General features: G+C 37.8%; 2 protein-coding genes across 4 annotated transcripts in view; both read left to right on the top strand.

Annotated features, from left to right (window-relative positions):
- The window catches only part of ATG5 (autophagy related 5), a 116,961-nt gene that overhangs the window by 25,394 nt on the left and 69,640 nt on the right, over nt 1-21,927 (top strand). For all 3 annotated transcript variants that reach the window (XM_029224234.1, XM_029224237.1, XM_029224236.1), the window contains one exon: nt 11,426-11,588. In XM_029224234.1, coding sequence (XP_029080067.1) covers nt 11,426-11,588 — 163 coding nt within the window. The remainder of the gene's footprint in view (nt 1-11,425; nt 11,589-21,927) is intronic.
- On the top strand, nt 2,169-2,473 carry LOC114896268 (NADH dehydrogenase [ubiquinone] 1 beta subcomplex subunit 1). Its single transcript, XM_029224238.1, has one exon. It carries the CDS (start codon nt 2,226-2,228, stop codon nt 2,400-2,402), a length of 177 nt encoding a protein of 58 aa, XP_029080071.1. The 5' UTR covers nt 2,169-2,225; the 3' UTR covers nt 2,403-2,473.

The following is a 21,927-nucleotide window of genomic DNA, read 5'->3' as shown; positions in this document are numbered from 1 at the left end:
GAGCTTGACAGCTTTATTATTCTCAAAGAATTTTCTGATGAGATTGGTGGTCATTTTAACAAATTGATATTTAAGAAATTTTATATAGTGAAATGTGAAAACGTTTGGAGAAGGCCTACCTTAACTCAGTAAACAGATACTTCCAAATGATCAATGCATTATGTTGAGAAATTATGCATGTGTGAAAGATCTGTTCAAAGTGCGTGGCTGGCATCAGGAATTTTAATGTAACAGAGGTCAAAATGTTTATTGATGTGTTTTCAGATTCCACATTAATGTTATAATAAACTAATTGAATTGATGTAGTATCAAAAAAGAATATCCATAAATCTGAAAAGACTACTAAAATACTACTTTTTCCAACTACATATTTTTATAAACCTGTATAATTACATACTTTAACCAAAACAACTGCATAGTATTGAATGTGGAAGCAAATAAGATAACTCCATCTACTTCCCATTAAGCCAGACGTTATTAAGATATTTGCAAAACTATACAGCAGTGCCGGTCTTCTCCCTAAATTGTTGTTGTTGTCGTCCTGGAAAATATAGTTATTTTTCACAAAAATACAGTTTTTGTGTTGACAGGTAATGGGTTTATTCTTTTTTTTCTTTTTTTTGCGGCACGTGGGCCCCTCACTGCTGTGGCCTCTCCCGTTGCGGAGCACAGGCTCTGGACGCGCAGGCTCAGCAGCCATGGCTCATGGGCCCAGTCGCTCCGCAGCATGTGGGATCTTCCCGGACCGGGGCACGAACCCGTGTCCCCTGCATCGGCAGGCGAACGCTCAACCACTGCGCCACCAGGGAAGCCCTGGGTTTATTCTTGATATTTTAAAATGAATTGCTCTTTGGGATCCTTAGTAGGTCATACATTGTCTTCCCCGATGGAAATAGAAAGCAGAATGTTAGAGAATGTTTTAAATTTGCTCCAACTACAGCGTGTTTCTGTCAGCTGCTCTTACTCTTTCTGTCCCTGGCCTGTGTTGGAGGAAAATTATTACCCAGATTTCTTTCTCCCTATACTAAGTTCCCTTTATTTAGGGTTATAAGACCTGGTTTACCACAAAGGTCGTCCTCAGGTATTTAATTGATAGCTTATACGGACTGATGTAGGCCCACATCCCCTTGTAGTGCCTTACGGCTTTTGATTGATTATAATGAAACTGAGTAAGCATTAAATTTGCAGGTAGAAAAGCAATGCTTTTAGATTGAGGAAGCAAGTTTTCTTTAAATTTCTAGAAAATAGTTTCTCATCAACAGGTTAAATTTATCGAGTAACAACTTTCTGTCAGTTGATGCATCAGTATTTTATCTTTTATGATTTTGTATTGAGTGTGTCAGATGATGTGTGTGCTTTAACCAGACTGCTTAGAATTTTTATTTTACAGTTGCTTTCAAAGATACTGATTTTAATTAGATTTTGTGCAACACTGAAGTCTCCAAGAGATTCCCCCACCTCCATCACACACATTTCTGTCAGTTCATAGTTCACACTGAATTCTTGGGGAGAAAACCTGTTAAAAATTTTTCGAAAGGACATATTTTCTCTAATTTTTAACTGACTTTGATGCTTGTCATTTGAATAGATTCATAATGTTTATAGTAAATGAATTTTAATGTCTAGAGCAGTGCTTTTCAAAATTTAACATACGTACAAATCACATGTGTGTATTGTTAAAGTGCAGATTTTGATTCTGATTCCATAGGTTTGCACTGAGGGCAGAGGTTCTGCATTTTTAACAAGTTCGCAGTGCTGTTGATGCACCAGACCATGGGTTGAATAACAAGAGTTTAGAAAACTATGCAGGTTTAAAAGTTAGTGTTGGACTTCCCTGGTGACGCAGTGGTTGAGAATCCGCCTGCCAATGCAGGGGATACGGGTTCGAGCTCAGGTCCGGGAAGATCCCACATGCCGCGGAGCAGCTAAGCCCGTGCGCCACAACTACGGAGCCTGCACTCTAGAGCCCGCAAGCCACAACTACTGAAGCGTGTGTGCCTAGAGCCTGTGCTCCACAACAAGAGAAGCCACCGCAATGAGAAGCCCATGCACCAGAATGAAGAGTAGCCCCCGCTCGCCGCAACTAGAGAAAAGTCCGTGCGCAGCAACAAAGACCCAACGCAGCCATAAATAAATAAATTTATTTTTTAAAAAAAGTTAGTGTTGCTGGGCTCACCGCCGCCCTAGGTCATGGTCTCGTTGTTGTTCCCGAGGCTTCAGCATTCATGATGAACTTACTTCAGATTGTGCGTGACCACTGGGTACATATACTTGTCCCTGTGGGATTTGTCGTTGGATGTTACCTAGACAGAAAGAATGATGAAAAGCTAATTGCCTTCCGGAACAAGAGTCTGTTATATAAAAGGGAATTAAGACCCAGTGAAGAAGTCACCTGGAAGTAAAGGCTGCTGCTGAATTACAGAATGTTCACAGTTTTTAAATTATAAGAGAAATAAAAACACATTCATTACTTTAAAAAAAAAAAAAGTTAGTGTTGTGTACAAAACCAAAAGGTTGTAAAGGATGATTCAGAAAATTGTTTTTGTAGGAATTTTTATATTATTTTTTGAATTCTGAGAGAGAAATATTATGCAATTGTAAAGTGTTAACTACTTTAAAACATGTAGATTTACTTTGCTTTCTTTTCCTGTTTACCAAAACAGGAATGAAAAAGGTATCTTCTTCATGGTTTTCTTAATTAGCTTCAAGGACATTTTTGATTCCTAAATCTGATTAGCGTCCTGAGAAAATTATTTTATTTCTCTTTCCTCAGCTTTTATTTTTTAAAATTCAAACCTGTATTAGAAAGATTGAGAGTCGAACACCCACATACCTTTCACCTGGATTTGCCAATTGGTATTTTGCTACCTTTGCTTTATTTCTCTCTGATTTTTTATTTGCTATTTTATTATTCCTATAGGCATTTTGCTTGCAAAGCTGCATTATAATCAAAAGGTTGCTTACAGCGTGTGCAGTTTTTAAAGAGGCAAGTTAGTAGTGTGATTCAGAAATTTAGTAACATCGAATGAAGAGAGTGGGCTCTTTAAAATGCTCAGGTCTATTGCATATCTATCCTAAAAAAAAATTAATGGAGTAAAAACAACCCAACAATAATTCAGTGTTCTTCTTTTTCTCTTAATAAAATGGTGCTAAACTGATTTATTTAGGTTTTGAAAAGAACAGACATTTAAATTTTGAATCTTGACAGTGATTATTAGGGGTCAGAGCTCACATTTGCTAGGCAAAATTGGGTCAGCATTAAGGTAGGTGTTTCTGTGTAAAACACTGCTGAATGATTGTGACCAGACAAACTTAGGTTTTTGGATCAAGGCACTCTATCTTTCCTACGGTGCATGGGAAGGCACTATCACTGGTCCTGACTATACTTGTGGGACTGACCACACCCTTTTTCTGATGGACAAGTTTTCTTACTAGGCCAAGAGCCACTGTGTCTCTCTCTAAGGTAATTTACCATGTCCCTGCTCCTTCTACTGTGTGTTGATGACATAGATCTGAGGTAGCTTTCCTTGTTCTTAAGTGCACTTCATGGTCTCCCCTATGCTTCTGCTGCCTGTACTTCCCAGCTCTATATATTGGTGGCTGTCTTGAAGTATTTTATCAATAGTGTATTATATTATCTGTCTATCACGGTGGGACAGGTCACCAGAAATATAGCAGCTTAAAACAGCACACATTTATTATTGCACAGTTTCTGTGGGTCAGGCTTACCTGGATCCTCAGCTTAGTGTCTCACAAGGCTGTAGTCAAGGTATTGACTGACCTGTATTCTTGCCTCGAGACTTGAGAATCTGCTTCCAAGTTTACTCACGTTGCTGGCAGAGTTCATTTCTTTGTGATTGTGGGACTAAGGGATATATCTTCTTGTTGACTGTTAGCTAGAGGCCATACTCAGCACCTACAGGCTGCTTGAAGTTCCTTGCCATGTGCATTTTCCCAGCATGGTAGCTTACTTCATTGAGTCAACAAAAAGAGCCTCTAGAGCTAGTCTGTTAGCAAGACCAGAGTTATATAACATGACTTAATCACAGGAGTAGTATCCCATAATCTCTGCCACATTTTTTTTTTAATTTTTAATTTATTTTTGGCTGCTTTGGGTCTTTGTTGTTGCATGTGGGCTTTCTCCAGTTGCGGCGAGCAGGGGCTACTCTTCGTTGTGGTGCACGGGCTTCTCATTGCGGTGGCTTCTCTTGTTACGGAGCACGGGCTGTAGGCGTGCGGGCTTCAGTAGTTGCAGCACGTGGGCTCAGTAGCTGCGGCACACAGGCTCTAGAGCGCAGGCTCAGTAGTTGTGGGGCATGGGCTTAGTTTCTCCACGGCATGTGGGATCTTCCCGGACCAGGGATTGAACCCGTGTCCCCTTTATTGGCAGGCGGATTCTTAACCACTGTGCCACCAGGGAAGTCCCTTTGCCATATTCTTTTGATTAATGCAGATCACAGGTCCTACCTACACTCCAGGGGAAGGGATTACAGAAAGGTGTGGACACCAAGAGGTTGAGATCACAGAGGGTCACACATACTTAAAACTTTATGAAATAAGGTTTGTTTAGTCATTAAATTATATATCAAATATTTATTGGGGTTAACATCTGCTTTCATCTCTGACAGTAAGTGGATTGTATTTTTCCTCTAGTCATAAGCAGCTATAAAGCCAGACAAAGTATATGAAATAGAGCTGTTTTCAGGCACTGGATGTAGCGAGAAAGAGAACAAATTAGGTGAGCCCCACATTTAGCCCATCTCTGTGCTTCAGGGTAATTGGCTAACTATGTCATGGGGAGTGGAACTCAAGCAGAGCAAGGAAGTTCTACTGAACTGAGGGTGCAGGGATTGGAGTTTTGGGCTGCTGAAGCAGCTGGAACTTGTTAGGTTGTTGAAGAAGAGGGTACGTACAGAAGTATGAGTTCCCCAAGAGTGCTTGGCTGAGGGTTGGGCTGCACACATGTAGGTGATGTTCCTTAAGGCCTAGTAGAGAGTGCATGTTAGGGGGTTAAAAGTGGGAGAAATATCATAATACCTGGAGATGTTGGATTTCAGCCCATCCAGAGTGGAGAAAGACCTAGTTAATATACTGGATATTAATCTTAGATTCCTGAAAGGCTGTGCTTTTGGAAAGGTTTGGCAAGTTATGGCCCATGTGCCAAATCTGGCCCACTGACTGTTTTTATATGTCCTGTGATCTAAGGATGTTTTTTATATTTGTTAGTGGCTGAAAAGAAATTAAAAGAATAATATTTTGTGACATGTGAAAATGATGTGGAATATAAATTCTAGTGACCATAAATAATGGCTGGATGCAGCCAGCCATGCTAATTCATTTACATACTGCTTTTGGACTACAACAGCAGAGTTGAGTGCTTGCGATAGACATTGTGTGGCCCACAAATAATACATTTACCATCCTGCTTTTTACAAAGTTTAACTCCTCTTACAGAGTAAGGATTGCTCTAGATCTGCCCTAATAAGGCCTAAAATTAAGCCTTTTTAAGATCAAGGAGAGGCTCCAGGCAGAACAAACTCAACAAGAAAGACAGTATAATCTAGAATCCTTACACCATATTCACAATGTTTAGCATATAATCGTCTATTACTAGACATTCAAATAAGAAGGGAAACTTGAAACACATCAAGGGGAAAAGTGCTGTCAGTAGACATTGACCCTGAGATAACCCACATTTGGAATTAGCAAAAAATGAATTAAAGCAACTATTAAAAACTCAGTGACTTAAGATAACAAAATTGCAGAACTGAAAAGAACAGTATCTGAAATTAAAAGTTCACTGATGGACTTAACAGTGAATTGGAGATGGCATAAGAAAGCTTCTGTGAACTTGACAGATCCATAGAAATTATCCAATGTAAAGAACTGAGAGAAGAAAATTGGAGGGAGGTGGGGACAGAGTCCCAATGACTTCTAGGATAAATCAAGCAGTCTAACATACATGTAATTGGACTCCTAGAAGGAAAGGAAGGAGGGCATGGGTCAGAAAGAAAATTTTAAGAAATATGATTTGACTCACATTTCCTGGTTTCAAAGCAACAGTAAACACAACTACATGGTACCAGCAACTAAAGTACAAGCAGCCAAAGAAAAAAATAGATAAATTGGACTTCATCAGAATGAAATACTTTCTGTGCTTCAAAGGAAGTGAAAAGATAACCCACAGAATAGGAGAAAATATTTGCAAAATTATATACTTAATATGGTCTGGTGTCCCGAATATATAAAGAACTGTTAGAATTTAGTAATAAAAAGGTAAATAACCCAATTAAAAATGGAAAAAGGATTTGAGTAGACATTTCTCCAAAGAAGATATATAAATGGCCAGTAAGCATATGAAAAGAAACCAAGCATAATTATAGTTGCCAAGACATGGAAAAAACCTCAGTGTCCATCAACAGATGAATGGATAAGGAAGATATGGTATATATATATATATATATATATATACAATGGGATACTACTCAGCCATAAAAAAGAATGAAATTTTGCCATTTGCAGTGACATGGATAGACTTGGAGGGCATTATGCTAGGTGAAATAAGTCAGAGAAAGATAAATACTGTATGATGTCACTTATGTGTGGAATCTAAAAAATAGGATAAACTAGTGAATATGACATAAAAGAAGGAGATTCACAGATATAGAGAACAAACTAGTGGTTACCACTGTTGGGGGAGAGGAGACACAGAGGTGGGGGAAGTGGGAGGTACAACCTCTTGGGTGTTAGATAGGCTCAAGGGTGTACTGAGCAACATGAGGAATATAGCCAGTATTTTGTAATAACTGTAAATGGAAAGTATCCTTTAAAAATTGTATAAAAATAAAAAATGAAAAAAACCCACAAAACCTCAGCATAATTAGTCATTAGGGAACTGCAAAGAAATACCTCAGTGAGTTACCCCTTCATGCCCACTAAAATAGCTATAATCAAAATGTTGGACAATAACAGGTATTGGAGAGAGTGGGCTAATCGGTACTTTTCATATGTTACATGTTACTGTTGTGAATGTAAAATGCTGCAGCTGCTTTGGAGAAAAATCTGGCAATTCCCTCAAATGCCATATGACCCACCAACTCCATTCATAGTTATATACACAAGGGAATTGAAGACATATGTCTACCCATCAACTTGTGCGTGGTTGTTCATAGCAGCTTTAGTCATAAGAACCAAGAAGTGGAAGCAATCCAGATACTTATCAACTGATGAATTTATATACAAAATGTATATCCATACAATGGAATATAGTTTGGCCATAAAAAGGAACGGAGTACTGTTACATGCTGTAGCACAGATGAACCCTGAGACATCATACTGAGCCTGAGCAAAAGGAGGCAGACTCAAAAGGCTGCACTTTATATGATTCATTATATGAAACGTCCAAAATACGCAAATCCATGGAGACAGAAAGTTGAGTAGTGGTTTTCAAGAGCTGGAGGGAGGACAGATATTCAGGATCGTTGGAGCAGAGACTGTATGTGGGAGAGAAGGGAAAGAGAATGGAGGATGTGAAATGCGAGCAAGAGATTATGCTGGAGAGGTTAGCAGAGAGAGGAATCATTCGAATGTTGAAAGCATTAGAAGTTTGATTTTATCCTAAAAGTAGAACAGAGCAGCTGAGTGAGAAGACCAGATTTGCATTTTAGAAAGATCACCATGACTCCAAATGTGAAAAATGAATTAAAGAGGGTAAGATTTTGGGCATGGGATCCAGTCACGAGGTTTTTGAGAAATTTCACATAGTTGTTAATTTGTACTAGGAAAGTGGCATTGGGAATGTTGAAAGTGAATGGATTCAGATCTATTTAGGGTGTAGATTCAACAGAACTTGATTGGATGTGGGAGACGGGGAGAAGGAGGAATCAGCAGTACATGGGAAATGTTTTTTTGTTTTGCTCTATTGTCATAATAAAGCTTGTAATATTATTATTAATAGACTGAAAAGGCTTTTTTTCCCACTATCTTTGTAAGTAGTTTTAGTGTTTCGTTTAGTGTTATTTGGTTATCTCTAATGCGTCTGGACATACTCCAGACTGCCTGGATTAATATTTTAATTAGGGCTGCCCTGGTGGCACAGTGGTTGAGAGTCCGCCTGCCGATGCAGGGGACACAGGTTCGTGCCCCGGTCTGGGAAGATCCCACGTGCCGCAGAGCAGCTGGGCCCGTGAGCCATGGCCGCAGAGCCTGCGCGTCCGGAGCCTGTGCTCTGCAGCGGGAGAGGCCACAACAGTGAGAGGCCCGCGTACCGCAAAAAAAAAAAAAAAATTTTAATTAAAGGACACAGGTAATAATATATAAGTAAATGGAACCTTTCAGGAAAAAAGTGAAATTAGATCTAGTTTATTAGGATTCTGACTTGAAAGATTAATGAAAGCAAGTAAACGTGGTGTTAAAGTCGCTGCCTTTATTTGCAAGAATTTGGACTGAAAAGGTATGCACTTAAACACAACTGCTCATGTATATGAGAAGAGATTTAGAAATGTAATGTAACAAATCAAGATTCTGCTTGTAATTTTATTGTGAAGCTTTCAAAAAAAGGATTTCCCACCCCAGCCCAAGCTAGTCATGGAAAGAAGAGCATTTCTTGAGTAGAAGCTGTGGGGGCTTTGGCTGAGACATCTGACACTGTATTCATTGCCACAATTAATTCAACTGCTATGGCTGCCTAAGCAGCTATCTCCATTTTTCTGTTACTGCTCTCATGCTTCCCCTCATTTCATTAAAGAGTTCATCTGGAGATAGGGCATTCTCTGTTGAAGGGTAGGTGTACAAACATGCACTCTCTTAACAGACCCCTCTTTTGCTATAAAGACTAGGCATTTGGAATTGTCAGCTATCAATTATAGGTGTCAGCATTGGTTAAGTTTAGAAACCTGCAAAGCGGTGGAAGTCTGGGAAAAGGAAAACCTCAGTACCTTCTCCGGTTACAAGAGCCATTGAAGGAATTAGCAGCCTATGCTGATGCAACACTAAAAAATGGCGGGATTTTTTTCCTCCTGATTTTTCAAACCAGTGGTTTGAGAGATCCTAACTCCTTTTTTTCATAATCAGCTTGTATACAATTTTAAGAAATTCTAACGGTATTTAAGCTTAAATAGGTCATAAATTAAAGTACATGAAGACAATATTTTCTTTGGAATATGAACTTTTATATTTTCTGCCACTCATTCATAACCAAAGTGGATAATTAGCAGTGTAGTGAACTGTACAACAGGGGTCCCCAGCCTGTTAGGAACCAGGCCGCACAGCAGGAGGTGAGTGGCGGGCAAGCGAGCGAAGCTTCATTACCCCCTGAACCTCCCCCACCCGCCTGCCCAAATCCCTTCCTGGGAAAAACCGGTCCCTGGTGCCAAAAAGGTCGGGGACTACTGTACAATAACTGAAAAAGCCCTTCTAGACTTCCCTGGCGGTCCAGTGGCTACGACTCCGCCCTTCCACTGCAGGGGGTTCAGGTTCTATCCCTGGTTGGTTGGGGAGCAAAGATCCCACATGCTGCACGCCTAAAAAAGTAAAAAATAAAGAAAGCATTGGTCTGAAAAAGCCCTTCTAATTTTATAGATCAAGTATAACAAAATTGAAATTTTCTTAAATCATAATGCTAATCATTATCATATTGCTAATCCATTTGACGGTAATAGAATTGATATGATGTCACTTAATTCTTTGTCCCGGTCAGGAGTCCAGGGCAAATCCCTTCAGTCTAGCTGATTCAAAGCAAATACAGCTGATTGTAAAGTTGCTTAAGGCAGGGACACTCTCTGTGCTGTCCATATCCTCTCTCATCTTTTAGTTTTACCTGTCCCTCATACTCTCCTTTTGCCTTTTCATTCTTAAGACATTTTATATTTTCTCCTATTCTTTGCCTTTGTGTGCCTGTGTTTTGAAAGTATCCATCTTAATTCTTTATGGACTTCTAGTTCAAGAGCACCGTGAAACTGGAATCCATTTGTACCTAGAGAGACAATTCGATTGTCTCAGCTGTTTCCTTCTGCTCTAGGCAACTGTGACTAGCGGGTAGTTATATAGTGGCTTACCGTTTACTCAGCAGAAACTGTGAGACTGGATTCTATGAAAATAGAAGGAGGTGTGACTGATTATTTGCGTTTAAAAAAGATGCTTTAGGAGATAGCCATAGGTAGTCAAGTGCCTTTTCCTTTGGTAGGAGGGCATCTATGGTAAATTTCCTAATCATTCAGGAGCTTTCCATGACTTGGATAATTGAATGTTGTCTATTAATAACATGAGTAGGGTATAATTAATGCTATTTTCTACCATTATTATTTGACTCCATTTTTATTAAAGGACTTATAGAACAATGTCTTTTTTTGGTAAGATAATGTTCGAATATAATCATTAAGTACATATTTAGGTCTTAGGGAGGAAGTGGTATTGCATGGTGGTTTAAGAGCTGGGACTGTTGAGTCAGACTAATTCTAGCTCCACCACTAGCAAGCTGTATAATTCCATCCACTCCCAGAGCTTTATTTATATATTTTTTATCTGTAAAATAGCAATAATAATAGTGTTTACCTCAAGAGTTGTTAGGAAAATAAAATGATTTAATCCATATTACAGTCTTAGTACAATGTTTGTCACATACTAAGCGTTCAGTTAGCTATTATTGTTAATATCTTTCTTTTTTTTTCGGTGAAAAGTACATGTCATCTCATTTACATTACTGCTTATTTATCCAATGATCATTGCCTCAACTGCATAAAAGATTCAGTGAAGGTAAAGAATGTAAATTTAGCTATTTGACCTTACATTTTAACAGCTTTGTTAAGCTCTAATTGACCTAAAGGAAACTATGCATGTTAAAAGTGTACACTTTGATAAGTTTATACTGCCGTTTATATATTTGTTTACCTGTTGACACTTAGGTTGGTTCCTGTGTTTTTACTGCTACAAATAAAGCTGCTGTGAACATTCATGTACAAGTCTTTGTGTAGACATATGCTTTTATTCCTCTTAAGTAAATACCTAGTTGTAGAATGACAGGATCAGATGGTAGGTGTCTGCTTTTTTAGAAGAAACTACCAAACTGTTTTCCACAGTGTTTGTACCATTTTACATTTCCATCCACATTCTTGACAATACTAGGTATGGTCAGTCAAAAAGCTATTTTTAAATTTCTTGTTCTTTCATATCTTTTTTCATGTTGTATAAATGCATACCATATCACATAAGGATTATTTGGAAAAAGTGCAGAATATGCCAGACAGCTAAAGATTTTTAAGTTAATTTAAAAAAGTATTTGGAGTTATACTAAAATCTCTTTATTGCAAAGGTAAGAGGTGGTTTGCTTAAAATATTGGAAAATTGCAGGAGATAACAGTTCTTTGAAGAGCTAATTTTGTAATGTGTGTACATGTTTTATATGTGTATTTTTTTCTTCCTTTGATAGAGTTTTCCAGAAAAGGACCTTCTGCATTGTCCATCTAAGGATGTAATTGAAGCTCATTTTATGTCGTGTGTGAAAGAAGCGGATGCTTTAAAGCACAAAAGTCAAGTAATCAATGAAATGCAGAAAAAAGATCACAAGCAACTCTGGATGGGTTTACAAAATGGTAAATATAACAATGTTTAATTTCATAATACCACTTTATGAAGTATGAAGTAACTGTAATCCTGTGAGTAATTGGTACATCTTAGGGTTGGTGATACAAGTTTAAATTCCAGCCTCTGTGCACAGAATTTCACGAAGAAGCTACCTTTGGTCATACCTTTCTTACATTGTACCCTTCTAGCATGCCTCTCTTCCTGGATTCCCTAGCATTAGACAGATTGCTTTGCCCATAATATAAGACAGTATAAACTTCCTGTGTTTAGCTTCTGGAAAAAGTGCCCTTAGTCCTAGTCACGATCCTTCTGGAATTGCAACTGAATACCCTGTGTATGTACCAAAATACCTCCGCCTGGGTAGGGCACAATCTCTAGTCTCTGCTTTCTCAGAACAGGAAGCCTTGCTTTGTGCTCAGATTCTCTCTCTCCTGACTGGGATTTAGAAAATACGCTCAAGGAAAAAGCTGAGGGGAATCTGCAATTTACTGATGTATTCTTCTTCTCTTAGCCATCATAGTTCCTTAATCTTGCCTGCATTGATTGCCCTCCAGTGCCTACACACAGTTCTGTATGCAGGCAGTTCTCACTTTACATGGGTCAAATATGCATGAATTTCAGTTAACATGCTTTAGTTAAATAATGCCAGTTCCCCAACAATGTGAGTCAAATATCATTTGTCATTATGTATTAACTGTGAATAATCACATAAAGTACAATTACGTAAGAGTTAGCTCTTCGGTTCAGTCATTATGTAACAACAGATACATGTCATGATCAGTGACCGGTCACTTTCTTTGAGTGTCTGTCAGTGAATCGTCGTTATGCCGCTGTTATTTAATTCACTCACAGACAGCAAAGCATGCAGTTGTGTTGCCTCCTTGTGTCCATTGATAAGCCCACATAACATTTTGTAAAACTGGATAATGGAAAGAGGGAATTAGCCAAGAAAGATGAAAGTGTAGCAAAGAAACAAAAAGTGATAATGCTGGAAGTGAAATTTGAATAGAAGGTAGTGGAATTATAGAAGACATAGCTAACTGTGGGGCTGTTGACACTACCACCATTTGAGAGACTTTAGATATGCAGCCCTAGGAGCTTAGTGAAGGCAAACTCTTCCATACAAATGAGGGAAGTGGTTGTGATGAAAAGGATGAAGTAATCCTAGAGGGAGTGATACTGGCAAAAATATCACATTAAAGGAACAGGGGTATCTCATGGTGTTGAAAGTGCAAGTAACATGTTTGAAGTTGACCCAAACTTAGAAAGGAGTATGATAATTTGCCAGAGTTTAGGAAAGATGCTTGCTTGTAAGAAAGCAGGCACTATTCAAACTGTGCTTAAGATTTTTACAAATAAAGCACTTTAATTCTCCATGTTTCTAATGCTTTAGTGTACTGTTAAACGCAGTGCTAAATAAATATTAGTTTTATTTACTTTTTTCATTTTCCTGTACATTTATAACCATCAGAGTTTTTAATATTTTGACAATTTTCTAAAAGATCACAAAACAATCATAAATTTTCCCATTAACTATTAAGATCACTTTGCATGGTTTTATGTTGCATGGTAATTTTTCCAGTCCTGCACTGCTGTGCAAAGCAAGGACTGTCTGTATTTTGTCCATCTTCGATAGTTGTTTTTGGACAAGGAGTTGGTACAATATAAGCTGCTCTTTCATAGCAACAACTAGAATAAGAGAAGACCCCTCTTTTCCCCTTAAAAAAAAATTTTTTAAATGTGATACAGTTTTATCTTTTGGACTATATCATTACCATCTCACAGAGTTGTCTGTAGTTATTTAGTGTTTATTAAACTTTCATTATGCAAAATACAGGGCATTATCTGTGACTTCATTAGTACAAAAGGTACGTATTTTATGGCAGTGTGTCCTGTAAATTAAATTTTGACATTTCTTTTAAGTTTCTTAGATTTGACCCAAGTTACATGGAGTTGCTCCTTAGTTTCATATTTGTACCTCTGGTATTTCTCAATTAGGTTGTAAGGTTTGCAAAAGGAAGGCACCAGGCCTTTCACTTCATTTATATTACTGAGTACACATATTCTTATTAAGTGATCAAAAGAGTTTACAACCCCTTAAGAAGGTGTACTTTTTCCTTTTCCTGGCTGGCTATTTGTAGAAGTGACATTTTAGGACGCTTGTGAATAAGAGGATTGCTTAAATGGAAGAAGACAGGAATGTTCTAAAGAGAGAAGAGATCTGAGAGTAATTTGTCTTCAGAATTTAAGTAAATAATTTAGATGAACTTTTAAGTAGATGTTCTTGAAATCTATTGTGAGCATGGTGAGTCAGCTATAGAGAGCCCAGGGATTCAGCAGAGGATTCTAAAAATGATTGAACTGTTTCAGTTGGGGCATTAGAGGATTAGTTATGGAGGGTGATGGGTAAGAGTTGTGGAAATAACAAAGGTGTGGTTTTTAGTCTCAGCTCTTCTGGTAGCTCCTTAGGGCAAGTCACTCAATCCCTTTTAGCTTCAGTTTCTTTATCTGTAAAATAAGAGAATATCTGCTGTGGTTTCCTATAAATGTTTTTAGAAGCTTTAACGAAACACTAATACAGTTTATGTGAAAGTGTTTGAAAGGAAGTAAAGCTGTCTTGATAAAAAGAATTATTGAGAAGTCACTTTGAGACACGAGAACAGGGGTTGGCAAAAAGTGTGGTCCCACCTGCCGATGCAGGGGACACGGGTTTGTGCCCTGGTCCGGGAAGATCCCACATGCCGCGGAGCGGCTGGGCCCGTGAGCCATGGCCGCTGAGCCTGCACGTCCGGAACCTGTGCTCCACAGCGGGAGAGGCCACGGCAGTGAGAGGCCCGCGTACTGCAAAAAAAAAGCACAAACAAACAAACAAAAAGTGTGGTCATGAGCCAGCCACCTGTTTTTGTAAATAAAGATTTATTAGAACCCTGCCACAACAATTCATTTATGTAACATCTATGGCTACTTTCATGCTACAACAGCTGAGTTAAATAGTTGTGATCAAAAAAACAAACAACCCAATCCAAAAATGGGCAGAAGACCTAAATGGACATTTCTCCAAAAAGATATACAGATTGCCAACAAACACATGAAAGGGTACTCAACATCACTAATCATTAGAGAAATGCAAATCAGAACCACAATAAGGTATCACCTCACACCAGTCAGAATGGCCATCATCAAAAAATCTACAAACATGGGCTTCCCTGGTGGTGCAGTATTTGAGAGTCCGCCTGCTGCTGCAGGAGACGTGGGTTCGTGCCCCGGTCCGGGAGGATCTCACATGCTGCGGAGCGGTCGCTGGGCCTGCGTGTCCGGAGCCTGTGCTCCGCAGCGGGAGAGGCCACAGCAGTGAGAGGCCTGTGTACCGCAAAAAAAAAAAAAAATCTACAAATAATAAATGCTGGAGAGAGTGTGGAGAAAAGGGAACCCTCTTGCACTGTTGGTGGGAATGTAAATTGATACAGCCACTATGGAGAACAGTATGGAGGTTCCTTAAAAAACTAAAAATAGAACTACCATACCACCCAGCAATCCCACTACTGGGCATATACCCTAAGAAAACCATAATTCAAAAAGAGTCAAGTACCACAGTGTTTATTGCAGCACTATTTACAATAGACAGGACATGAAAGCAACCTAAGTGTCCATCAACAGATGAATGGATAAAGAAGATGTGGTACATATATACAATGGAATATTACTCAGCCATAAAAAGAAATGAAACTGAGTTATTTGTAGTGAGGTGGATGGACCTAGAGTCTGTCATACAGAGTGAAGTAAGTCAGAAAGAGAAAAACAAATACCATATGCTAACACATATATATGGAATCTAAAAAAAAAAATGGTTCTAACGAACCTAGAGGCAGGACAGGAATAAAGACACAGAGGTAGAGAATGGAGTTGAGGACACGGGGAGGGGGAATGGTAAGCTGAGATGAAGTGAGAGAGTGGCATGGACATACATATACTACTAAATGTAAAATAGCTAGTGGGAAGCAGCCAATTAGCACAGGGAGATCAGCTCATGCTTTGTGAACACCTAGAGGGGTGGGATAGAGACGCAAGAGGGAGGGGATACGGGGATATATGTATATGTATGGCTGATTCACTTTTGTTATACAGCAGCAGCTAACACAACAATGTAAAGCAATTATACTCCAATAAAGATGCTAAAAAAAAAAAAGTCAAAAAAAAAATAGTTGTGAAAGAGACCATGTGGCCCACAGCTTAAAATATTTACTCTCTAACCCTTTTAGAAAACATTTGCCAGCCTATAGAAGGTTGATTAAACCAACAGCTTGTATTTATCATTGATCTAAAGCATGACTCACAGTGTCACACATTCAGAACTTGGTATATAACTTAACGTATCAGACTTAGTCTAATAACTGCCTTCATTGCTATTTTTTTATATAAAAAAAAATATTGTTTTATAAAATTCCTTTTTTCCTGTTTTTGTCTTAGCTTATATTCTTGCTTGGATATATGACTATTTTAAAGCTATTTTTATTAATTTAACTTTTATTAAATTACTTTTCAAATTGAGTTTCATTAAATCCAACTTAAAATGGTATGTGGTTAAAATATATTTTGTTCCTTCTTTTAGCTATAAATTATTTTTGTAGCTATTATGTTTGCTTTTATTGGTACTGCTAATGATTTAAGTTTACACACTAAAAATCCTACATGTGGTATCCTCTGGGGGCCTTGATAGTTTATTTTCTACTTTTTAAAATTGAAATATACATTTAGAAAATCTTTGGCTGGGTAGAGGTTGTTTGTAGAAAATATATTTTGGGGTAAAATGTTGAATGTTACCTATGTTAAGGTAAATTGGTGAAAGGTGGGTATAGTAGTTCATTCTGTTCCTTCTGCCTAGAATAACCTTTCCCTCCCTTTTTGTCTATTTAATTCTTACTTAATGTTTTAATGCTCATCTGTCTTGTCACCCTCTAAGTGAAAACTTCCCTGTTTCATTTTTTTTTAGCCAACAAACTATTTATTGAACATCTAATATGTGCCTGACACTATGCTAGGAGCTAGTGATCATCCAGCAGTGATAGAACAAACATGAATCCTGTTTTTGTGAAGCTACAGCCAAGTGGAGGCAGAACTATTTATATTTTCATGCTCTCATGGCTCCTTGTCCATTCATATGCATTCTTGCTCTCATAATTCACTCTCTGGTATAGTTATGGTTTATGTATTCTGCTAGAATATAAATTTCTCTTGGTTAGAGTGTATCACGCATTTTCTGTATCCCCAGCACCTAGTATATTCTTAGGCATAGAATGAACAAAATAAATATTGACCGAGTGACTCCTTTATTTTAATCCTATGTAGTACAACAAGGAAATACTGTTAACAGCTTTTTATAAATAGATTAATATTAGATAAAATAGAGGAAGTACCTTTAAAATTTTTAATTATGGAAGTGGATTTTATGTTTAAGAATTTTTGCATCCAAAAGAAAGTCTTACAGATTTGTTAGGGCAAAGACATTTCACCTGTTGGTTAGTGTAATTGTAAACTGGTCAGAATTGAGAAAAGGCAGATGGTAAATTTATTTCATTCAGAACTGCACCTGTACAGCATAGCAACTAAACGATTTAAACAATTTTTGAATACTTTCAAATGCTAATTTTAATTTTTCAGATCTCTGTGAAAGAGAAATAAGAAAAGCTTTTGAAACCAAGAAAGCTCATTTAAGACATACTGTGCCTTTCAGTGTTTTTTATGGGTTTTCATTTTAGATATAAAAGTATTTAACCTCCTTGTGAAACAAAGGTAATGACCACAAAAAAAGAGAAGAAAGTAACATTTTTATTATTTATGAGGCACTTGTCACTATATTTGCAGGCTATTTTCTATTAAATGTCAGGAGGTTTTTCTTATAAGCTAGAGATTTGAGGAAATCTCTAAAAAATATTTTTAACATAATATATGACTTAGTTTTCAGCTTTGATTTTCTGAGTATACTAAAAAAGAAAAGATGGCATCAAATAAATTCCATAGACCTTCAAATAAATGCAAGTTTTCACTGCTAAATATTGAAAATTTACATTGTTTATAAAGTATGATTAATCCTTTTGAGCTAAGTAATTTTTTAGAGAAATCAGTTATTTGGTAGTGTACCATTTTAACTTAAAACTGGTTTTTAAGAGGAAATAGTGGTTAGCTTAAGGTGAATTTTATGATAAGTCATAGCATTTTGAAAATTCTTTTGTTTGGTGGGTGATGCAAAAGAAATGCAATGGTTCTAACAGGCTTATATGATAGAGACAGTTGGGTTGTGATTGCATTGCTTTGTTTTTATCAGTGGCAATACAGTAGTATAAGTAATGGACTGAGAATCTCTTGGTCCGAGAAGGAGCATTGGGTCATTAACATATGCTCCAAAGGAGCATTGATCTTTCTTTGCTTATCTCCTATTGGTTGTGTGGCCGTGGCAGATCACTCTTCTGAGATGGAGTTTCCTTATAAATGTTAAGGTGATGATACCTCACAAGACTCAGATTCAAAGACTGTACAGTGGTAATCACTTACACCTGAATTCTGGTGATTAGATATTCTTGATTCCAGAGGATTTCCTGGAAGAATAATTATTGTTTATTTCTCTCTCTCTCTCTCTCTCTCTCTCTCTCTCTCTCTCTCTCTCCCTCCGTCTTTCTCTCTTTACATCTCCCTCTTTCCCTCTCTTCCTCCCTGGTCCTTTCAAGCAGGACTTAGGTAAAAGGCAATAGATAACTTTCTAAAAATAAATGTGGTGTCATAGAAAGACTACTAAAACAGAAAGAAGAGATTTTTGGACTTAACTCTGTATCTTGAAGCTTCCGTTTCTGTGCTGTTATCACAGTGTCAGTACTGTTCTAATGTGTAGATGGTGTGGAAGGAGGTTACTAAGTAGAACTGTCAATAGGAAGCATAAGTATTCTTCTTGAACCTTTTGTCTCAGTGAAAGGTCACTATTTGGTAAGCTTCCTTTCTTTAGAAAAACTCAGATGTTTATCAGTCATGAGAACACTGGGATCACATTGTATAAATAAGAGCAAAGAAAATAGTGTAATGAGCATCCACATACCTATCACCCATCTCAGCAGTTATCAGTATATGGTCAGTCTTGTTTCATCTGCTCTCACCCCTGCCCCACTTTGAGTTTATAGAAATTTTCATTCTTTAATCTAGCGCTACGAATATTGCTCACAGATTTATATTCTTCACAGACTTTATACTCTGTTATTTAATCAAGTCTTGGAAAGAACAATCATTATACGAGAGTTATGCCCAGATCCTGATAGTATGGATTAGCCAATTATAAGAATCTACCACATGCCAGGCACTGTGCTAGGCATAGGGGGCGCTGGGGTGAGTATGACAGCCACGGTTCCTTCCCTCAGAGTTCACGTTCTGGTGGGGGAGGCAGACATTAAACAGATAGCCTTTAAATAATTATTACATTTGTATCTTGAGTTATAGAGGAAGGGATAGAGAGCAGTGTGGTTGTGATGAAAGTGTTCCAGGCACAGGGAATGATGTAGGTTAGGCTGAGAAGGAGAAAAGAGCTTAATAAATTCTAGGGGCTCTAAGAAGGCTATTCTTTTTTTTTTTTTCAAAATCAATATTTTATTTAAGGGGTACTTTTACTTCCTTTAAGCGAATCTTTAAAGCCATTTTACTTGGACTTCCCCCTTCAAGCCTCCTGTGGTTCTTCTGTGTTTAATCAGTGGTCCTCCAAGGCATCAGTTTTCTTTATAAGGCTCCAGAAGGCTATTCTGACTAGAGCACGGTGATTGAGAGTGGCAAGTAGATAACACTGCAAATTGGATAGAGGACCCTATCTATTCAGGGTCTGATAGGACATTTTAGTGATATTGAACTTAATCTCCAGGGAGTGAGGCGAGGTAGATAGGGGACTGCTGAAAGATTATAAGCAGGGATATAAAGGAATCAGATGTTCTTTTTTAAGTTATCTCTGACTACTGTATGGTTAATGAATTAGAAGGGAACAAATATGGAATTAAAAGGCCAAGTACGAGTCCATTCCAGTGGTTAGGTAGCAGATGAATTTTTCAGACTACAGGGCAGTCTTGAAGGTAGAGAGAAGTGGACGGTTTTGAGAAATATTTGAGATGTAGACTTGCTAGGACTTAGTATTTGGTTGAATGTGGTGGGTAATAGAATGAAAACTGTCATAGTTGGTTCCCAGACATTTTAGAAACTGTTGAGTGTGCCTAACTACACTTATCCAGCTTATAGACACCCAGAAGGAGATCTTTATCGTTACATTAAGATAAACCATTTTTTTGGTATCCAGTACCTTAATACTGTCATAAAAAGAAACATGGTCTCTTTGATGCTATAAGTATTTTAAAATTTATGCTGATTTCTACTAATTATTGTTTTACTTTCTGAATGCTCAGAAACATTCTAAAACTTTGCTAAAGATTGACGTCAGGCTTACCAGTTGATAAAATCCATTCATATTTTTAGGTTGAAACATTTGCCTGTCTGCTGACCTCAGGCACCTCTCTCATTTTCCATTGTTTCATAAGATTATTGGCATTGGTTTTGTAATCCTATCTTTAAGTTCTTTTAGTGTCCTCTGAAGTAATTTTCCTTTGTCTGAAGACTTGCATTAATTTAAAGCAAAGTACCTACTGTTATGTCTGAATATGTCATTTTTATTTTAGCTAAGTTTTCACACTTGCTTCTTTGAAAATCATTCTCTTGTTGAAGAAAATGGAAACTAAACAGAAGTTGGGTAGTTTAGCTTTCTCTCTGTCATCTCTTAATATGATAACCATCTTTCCCAATAATGTTCTCCATGCGTTCGTTCTTTCTTTGCCAAACATGGTTTATAAAGCTCGTTTTGTTTTTCCTCCCTTTTTTTTTTTTTTAAATAAACCTCATCTTGTGCTTGGTGTTGACCTTCCTGCCACTCTTCTTACATACTTACATACTCCTTTTATTAGTCAGGATTCTGCAGAGAAATAGAATGAATACACACACACACAGATTTATTATGAGGAACTGGTTCATGTGATTTTGGAGTCTTACAAGTCCTGCAATCTGCCCTCTGCAAGCTGAAGACTCAGGAAAGTCAGAGGTGTAATTCACTCTGAGTTTCAAGGCCTGAGAACCAAGGATGCTGCTGGTATAAATCCCAGTTCAATGGTAGGAAAAGATGAGATGTCTCAGCTCAAGCAACGGGGCAGGAAAAAGCGGGGCAGATTCCTATTTCCTCTGCCTTTCCTTTTGTTCTCTTCAGGTTCTCAACTGATTGGATGATGTCCACTCACATTGGGGTGGGCAGTCTACTGAAATGACACATATTCATATGCTAATCTCATCCCAAAACACCCTCACAGGCACACCCAGAAATAATGTTTAATCTGGGCATCTGTGGCCCGTCAAGTTGATGCATAAAATTAACCATCACATTCCTGCTATAACTTGGTTCATCTTTTATGGGTGTCATTTTAATGTTAATTCATTGAACAGGTAATTATTGAATCCATACTGGAGATAAAGTAGTAAAAAAAGATAGACTGAATTTCCTGCCCTTATGCAGCTTAAATTATCGTGGGGGAGACAGACAATAAGTATATGTAAAAGTAAAATACATTATGTGCCTCATGATGATGAGGAGTGCTGTGGGAGAAAAAGCAGGGAAAGATGAGAAAGGACTGTGTTGGGAGAGGGCATTGCTGTTTTCAATCAGGTGGTCTCAGAAGGCCTCACTGATTGCATGACATTAAATGAAGACCTAAAGCAGGACCATACATTTATCTGGGGTTCCTAATACCTTCCTAGGCAGAGGGAATGGCAGGGGCAAAGCCCCTGAGGTGGGGAAAAATGCTAGGTACTTTTGAAGACTTAATCCTATTAGTAGCTTTTACCAAAAGTGAGAGAGAACATAAGTTGTTTTTCCCTAGGAGACCGTTTTCCTCTAGTGTGCTTGTCATATTTCCCCTGTGAGAAACAATCTATAGTATAGTCTCATCATTTAAAAAAAAAAAATTCTATGTAGCAAAAATGTCACTTTTCTATTATCTGGTTCTTTCCATAAGTTTCATGTGACAGAAAGCATCCTTTTGGCAGTGATCTTACCCTATTTTGAAAGCAATAAACAGTGCTGAGAATAGAGATCATTAGGGATTGGGCCTGTTTTTATTAAGGTAGTTATAAAAGACCTGTTTGACAAGATGATATTTAAGCTCAAATCTTAAGGATGAAAGGGAACTAGTCACATTAGGGGATGGCATGTTTTAAGAACATGAGGCAAAAAGGAGTTTGGTACATTTTAAAAAATAGAAAGAAGGCCAGTGTGTCTTGGCCAGTGAC

Source organism: Monodon monoceros, unplaced genomic scaffold, assembly GCF_005190385.1.
Source record: "Monodon monoceros isolate NGI ecotype Baffin Bay Population unplaced genomic scaffold, NGI_Narwhal_1 Super_Scaffold_15, whole genome shotgun sequence".
Classification (NCBI taxonomy): domain Eukaryota; kingdom Metazoa; phylum Chordata; class Mammalia; order Artiodactyla; family Monodontidae; genus Monodon; species Monodon monoceros.
Note: the sequence above shows the minus strand (reverse complement) of the source record. Positions and strands in the feature narration are given on the sequence as shown.

Bases quoted from the DNA above. Each gene is read 5' to 3' on its own strand.
- LOC114896268 (XM_029224238.1), top strand. From the start codon at position 2,226: ATGATGAACTTACTTCAGATTGTGCGTGACCACTGGGTACATATACTT.